The sequence below is a fragment of the Lithobates pipiens genome, unplaced genomic scaffold (genome assembly GCF_037356315.1).
Source record: "Lithobates pipiens isolate NorthernLeopardFrog02 unplaced genomic scaffold, aLitPip1_a1.2 Scaffold_8, whole genome shotgun sequence".
Lineage (NCBI taxonomy): Eukaryota > Metazoa > Chordata > Amphibia > Anura > Ranidae > Lithobates > Lithobates pipiens.
The window spans coordinates 645,204,641-645,210,558 of record NW_027507903.1 but is presented as its reverse complement, the minus strand read 5'-3'; the positions used below and the strand labels follow the sequence as shown (position 1 = coordinate 645,210,558).

The 5,918-nt window shown below is 50.3% G+C and overlaps 1 protein-coding gene across 1 annotated transcript; it reads left to right on the top strand.

Annotated features, from left to right (window-relative positions):
• Nucleotides 1–3,777: 3,777 nt before the first annotated feature.
• On the top strand, nucleotides 3,778–5,368 carry LOC143964171 (E3 ubiquitin-protein ligase TRIM39-like). Its single transcript, XM_077473872.1, has one exon. It carries the CDS (start codon nucleotides 3,778–3,780, stop codon nucleotides 5,350–5,352), a length of 1,575 nt encoding a protein of 524 aa, XP_077329998.1. The 3' UTR covers nucleotides 5,353–5,368.
• The last annotated feature ends 550 nt before the right edge of the window (nucleotides 5,369–5,918 follow it).

Here is a 5,918-nt window from a genome sequence, read left to right as displayed (position 1 = left end):
CCAGGGGCATCCACCGGCGCGTTCACCTGGCCACCCTCGAACTGGCCTACCAAAACCCGCAGACCATCCAGCAATGCCTGCAACTGACCCTCGGAACCCGGGACCGTAGCCCCACTCTCCACCCGCGGTTGGACAGGACCTGCCAACAGCGTAGCGGGAGGCACCGTCTCCCCCCCTTACAGAAGCCACACCCAATAAACACTGCAACACATTGGTAAAATCAACATTATCATGGGACTTACCGGGCTGGCTGGGCGCCGCTCCAACAGCCGCTGAGCTGACCTCCCCAGCCACGCGCCGACCTCCCGGCTCCTCCACGTCATCCGACAATTCAGCCTCAGACCGACTTCCTCCATCTTGGTCCTCCAGAAGCGGCAACCCCTGAGGAGAAGGGCTCCTGGACACCAGGCGCCATCATGCCCTGGCCCGATTCTCAGCTGTCGCAGTGCCGGCCAAGTGACGTTGCTGTCCTCCCTCTGAGCACGCAGGTGGGCCGGACCTGGCACCACTCCTGCCGCGTAAGTCCCGTCCACTGTCTCCTGGTGGCGTCCTCCCACCCACAGCACTGTCCAGAGAAACACTAGCACGACCTCCAGAGGCTGTTGCTGATGCCCCCTGCTGTCCCCCCCTCGGCTTGCGCGAAGCCGCCGGGGGGCTTGACGCAGCCCGCCTGGACGCCGCCGGCCTCCCCCTCTTTGCCGCGCAGTGTGGCGTCCCGCCACTGACCCCCTTTGGCTCGTGAAGAGCTGCAGGGTGACTGTTCCAGCTGCCATGTGTCCTGGCTCCTTCCTCCTCCTTGCAGTGCCATGTGCAGACCGACCCCCCCTTCCCCTCAGCTCGTGCAGAGCTGCTGGGGGCGACACCAGTGCAGGGTCCCTGTCCTCCCGCCCCACCCACAAGTCCCCATCCCCCCCAGGGCTCCTGGAAGCGTGTCTTCTCCTTCACCCTGACTCGTGCAGAGCCACCGGGGATGATCTTGCCGGGGATCTTCTCCTCCTCTCCCCCGGGGAAGCGGCGCCATGTAGGCCCGTGGCCCCACTCCCCGTCACAAGGCCGCGGAGTGCAGGCCGCCCAGGCCCCGCCGGGAATGCTGGCAGGCTCCGCTTAGCTGGTGGTACTGACTGATCCCCCCTCGGACTCCTGGCCCCGCCACAGCCCCTGGAGAGTACCTTGTCGGCGGCCTCGATATCCTGCCGTGTGTTGCCGCGCCGTCCTCTCCTGCCCGTCTGTCCTCGGCCTGCCGTCCTCCCGCTTCCGCCAACACCGCCTCGTCCTGCCACTGAATCCATTCGGGCCCCCAGGATGCCGCCACCGCTCTCAGTTGAGCCAACAAGTCTGTCGCGTCTGCCATCTTGCGAAGGTATACGAGGAGCAGTGGAAAGAGTGCCTCCTCGTGCGTTCTCTCTTCCCGACTGCCCGCTCGTGGCTCTGCCCCCTTTTTAAATGGCCGCTCCCCCTCCTTCGTTCTGCCTACATTTTTCTTTAAACCCCACCCCCTAGTGTGTCACTCGACATACCGTCATGTCCGGCCCTCCTCTACATTCCTCCTGGATGCATTCTCGATCCGGTCCTCTCTTCCTTGTTCTTCACAAAGAAATGGTGGTCTTTAGTCCCTGGGCCTTCTTTCTTCCAAAGGCAGTAAAGTGTTCAGCCCCATCCAGCTGCTGTGTATGTCAGCCTTTAGCCAGGCTCCAGGAAGCAGGCCTAGATGCTGCACCTGTGGCTCCTAGGGACACTAATATCCCAGAATTGGACACACTTGGACTAAACGTCTAGTGTACAAAGGGTCTTAGGCTTTATGTACATGGGATGTTTTTAACCTCTCTTGAACAATTTAACTTGGCAGACAGTAACCCACTTTTAAAAAATCTGTTATGCCACGTTTATATGCCGCGTATAGTGGCGTTTTGCTGCGTTTGTGTTTAGTGCTTAAATAAAAAATAGCCAAAGATGAAAAACGCCTCTAAACTAAACGTGGCTAAATGCAAGTTACCGTGTTTAGAAGCACTTGAAATGCCTGTAAACTCAGCTTCTGAATGCATCCAAAAAATGCCTCTAATCTCCACTTCCTAGAAAGGACTATAAACGACCCCGTGTACATGGACAGATAAGATAACATAGAGGAGAGTTCAGGGGCAGTTGAAAAAAACTGCCAACTGCTAAACGTCCGTCTACCAGCAGCCGTGTACATGAGGCCTAAGGCCGCATACACACGAGAGGATTGTCCGCCCAACTTAGTCCGCTGAACCGTGTTTCAGCGGACAATCCACTTGTGTGTGGGCTTCAGAGGACTTTTTCAGCGGATTGTCTGCCGAACCAAGTCTTACGGAATTTCCGTAAGACAGTCCGTCCAAACTTGGTTTCAGCGGACTGTCCGCTCGTGAGTAGGCAAGTTCGCCGTACTAAGTTTGGCGCATGCTCAGAAAGGATTTCCACGGCGGAAGGTTGCATTGCAGTGTATTGGACGTCGAATTTCTAGTCCCGTCGTACGTGCTGTACACGTCATCGCGCAAGCTTTCAGCGGACTGTCTGTTCGTCGTATGTGGTCAAGTCCGTTCATTCAAAAGTTGGACGGACTGTCTGTCACACTGTCTCAGGAACTTAGTTGGGCAGACAATCCGCCCGTGTGTACGCGGCCTAAGGCTTCATGCATACGAGATGCCGGTGCAAACTCTGCTGGACACATGTTTTTAAAAGTTGAAACCGGCGTTTAGAAACGCCCGTTTTGCCGCGAGTTTTACCGCAATTTAGCGGCGTTTTACTACGTTTGTGTCTAGAAGTGTTTAGTTAAGCTAACATCATAGACCCTCCCCAAGCTCAAAAAAACGGTATTATTAACTATTTCAGCCATTTTGTGAGACCAGAGTGAGTAGAAGCAGCTGTGAGAGCAGCAGTGTACTTGTATTTGCCACGTCACCTGCCACAAGTTGTGGATTGTCCACTTGCCACATCACTTGCTACGTCACCTGCCACAAGTTGTGGATTGTCCACTTGCCACCTGCCGTCACTTGCCACAAGTTGTGGATTGTCCACTTGCCACCTGCCATGTTACTTGCCACAAGTTGTGGATTGTCCACTTGCAATTGCAATTGTTTAAAATATTTTTTTTAATGGTTTTTCATCATTTGCCATCATTTTTCAGATTTTTATCCAAAAAATAGGTCACCTTTAAAAACGCTTATAAACGAAAACACTGCAAAACGTGGTACCGGTGTTTTACCGCGATTAATGTACACGGGACATTTTTACAACCTCTCCTGAACGATTTAACTTGACAGATAATAACACACATTTAAAACATCAGTTTTGCCACATTTACATGCCACGCTTAGCCATGTCTGCATTTAAAAAAAATATTTTTTTTCAAAATAGCCAAAAATGAAAAATGCCGGTAAACGAAATGCGGCTAAACGTGAGTTACTGCGTTTTCCCACGTTAAGCCCACTTGGTGTCTGAAACATCAGAAACTTTGGCGTCTGAACTCATTTTTTTGCCTTCAAAGAAAAGCCTATAAATGCAACTGCCTAAAAAATGACAAAACCTGTGTACATGTACACATAAGATAACATTGGATGAGTTCAGGGGCAGTTGAAAATCTCTCAAAGTTGGGAGGTTTGATTATCTTTACTACTGTGGAAAAAAAAAACTTCCTTTCAGTACTTTAATAATACTGATCTGGATCAGCCTCGCCCTGTGTAGGAGAAAGTGACCCTCCCAACTGCATTCTTCTCCGGTGTCAGAGATTTTCACTTTCATTTCTCTCTTCTACTGTCAGCGATGGCATCTGCTAACCTGAGAGCTGAGTTGGAATGTTCCGTCTGTCTGAACATTTATGCAGATCCTGTAAACCTGAAATGTGGACACAACTTCTGCCGGGTCTGTATTGATCGTGTGCTGGATACACAGGAGGGGTCTGGAGGATATTCCTGTCCTGAATGCAGAGAGAAGTCTCAGGATCGTCCTGCACTGCAGAGGAACATAACTCTACGTAACATAGTGGGGAATTTCCTGTCTGCTCAGCCACATCAAGAGGAGTCCGGGGTCTTCTGTACTAACTGTGTGGACTCTCCTGTACCTGCTGTTAGATCCTGTCTGCACTGTGAGGTTTCTCTGTGTGATAAACACCTGAGAGTCCACAAAAAGTCCCCAGAACACGTCTTATGTGACCCCACCTTGTCCATGGAGAGCAGGAAATGCTCTGTCCATAAGAAGATCCTGGAGTATTACTGCACTGAGGATGAGACCTGTATCTGTGTGTCTTGCAGTTTGGCTGGAGAACATCGAGGACACCAGGTGGAGATGCTGGATGTGGCTTCTGAGAAGAAGAAGGAGACACTGAGGAATGTTCTGCAGAAACTTATGACAAAGAGAGAGGAGACGGAGGAAAGAGTCCAGAGTCTGCAGGAACACCGGAGGAAAGTAGAAGAAGAAGCAGCTGGTGACACCGAGAGAGTCACTGTCCTGTTTAGAGATCTCAGGAGACGTCTGGAAGACCTGGAGAAGAGAGTCCTGAGGGAAATCTCCGGGAGGGCAGAGCGGATCTCCATCTCCATCCGGGATCTGGAAATAAAGAAGGAGGAGCTGTCCAGGAAGTTGCGTCACATTGAGGAGCTGTGTAACGTGACGGATCCACTGACTGTCTTACAGGAATCAGACACAGGTGACTTGTGTGATACTGAGGATGGAGATAATGAGGACAGAGAGAGACATGAGGAACTCCTCCATGATGGAGGGGGTCTGGATGTGGATGGGATATCACACACATTACACACATTATCTGATATAATAACAGAGGTAAATGTATCCTCCTATATACAGGGAGCTGCAGACATATTACTGGATGTAAATACAGCTCATAATAAGCTCCATATATCAGATGACAGGAAAACTGTATCCTTGTCAGATATAGACCAGAATCGTCCAGAAACACCAGAGAGATTTCAGGGTTGTTATCAGGTGTTGAGCAGTCGGAGTTTCTCCTCAGGGAGACATTACTGGGAAGTGGATGTCGGGGGATCAGATTGGTGGATAGTCGGGATGTGTTACCCCAGTATAGACAGAGGAGGAATAGAGTCACTGATTGGAAATAATAAGAAGTCCTGGGGTTTGTACAGGGAAGGTGATCAGTATAAGGTGATACATGACAGGAAAGGGATCCTCTTACCCCCCAATATCTCCAGTAACAGAGTCAGGATATATCTGGATTATGGGGTCGGACGGATCTCCTTTTATGATCTGTGTGACCCGATCCGACATCTCCACACCTTCACCACCACCTTCACTGAGCCCCTCCATGCTGGGATACGTGTACTGAGAGGTTGTATAAAGATCTGTGGGAGGAAAAGGGAATAATAGTAATAGGGAGAACTCCGCCCAGAGACTGGTGATGTCACAAGGATGGGTGGTGGGATTGGTAGAATTTCCAGCCAATAGGATAAAGCAACAGGTGGGACTTCAGTCAGGTCCCTGCAGGTTTTTCTTATATTTGTGATTTCTCCCTCTGTCACTCCCTGTGATTGGGTAGGAGATCTCTCCAGTTACTGGAGTAACAGTGAATGACATGTGGCCTATCTATCTATATAATTATCTATCTATCTATCTATCTATCTATCTATCTATCTATCTATCTATCTATCTATCTATCTATCTATCTATCTATCTATCTCATGACAATTACTTTCATTGTAATCATTAAACAGAAAGTTATCACAGTGTGTGACATCAGCAATCTCCTCCTCCTGCCCCTCCCCCCATTCTCTGCCCCTCCCCCCACGCAGTCACTCTGTGCGAGGTGCAGTGCGGTCGCTGTGATTGGATAGGATGGGGTCTCCTCTCCTCTTTCCTCCTCCTATTTCATACAATCTATACTAAATAGAGATGAAAAGAAATGTAACAATCTCAGAGGAAATATATGAAGA

Coding starts and splice junctions, on each gene's coding strand:
- LOC143964171 (XM_077473872.1), top strand. CDS start 3,778: ATGGCATCTGCTAACCTGAGAGCTGAGTTGGAATGTTCCGTCTGTCTG.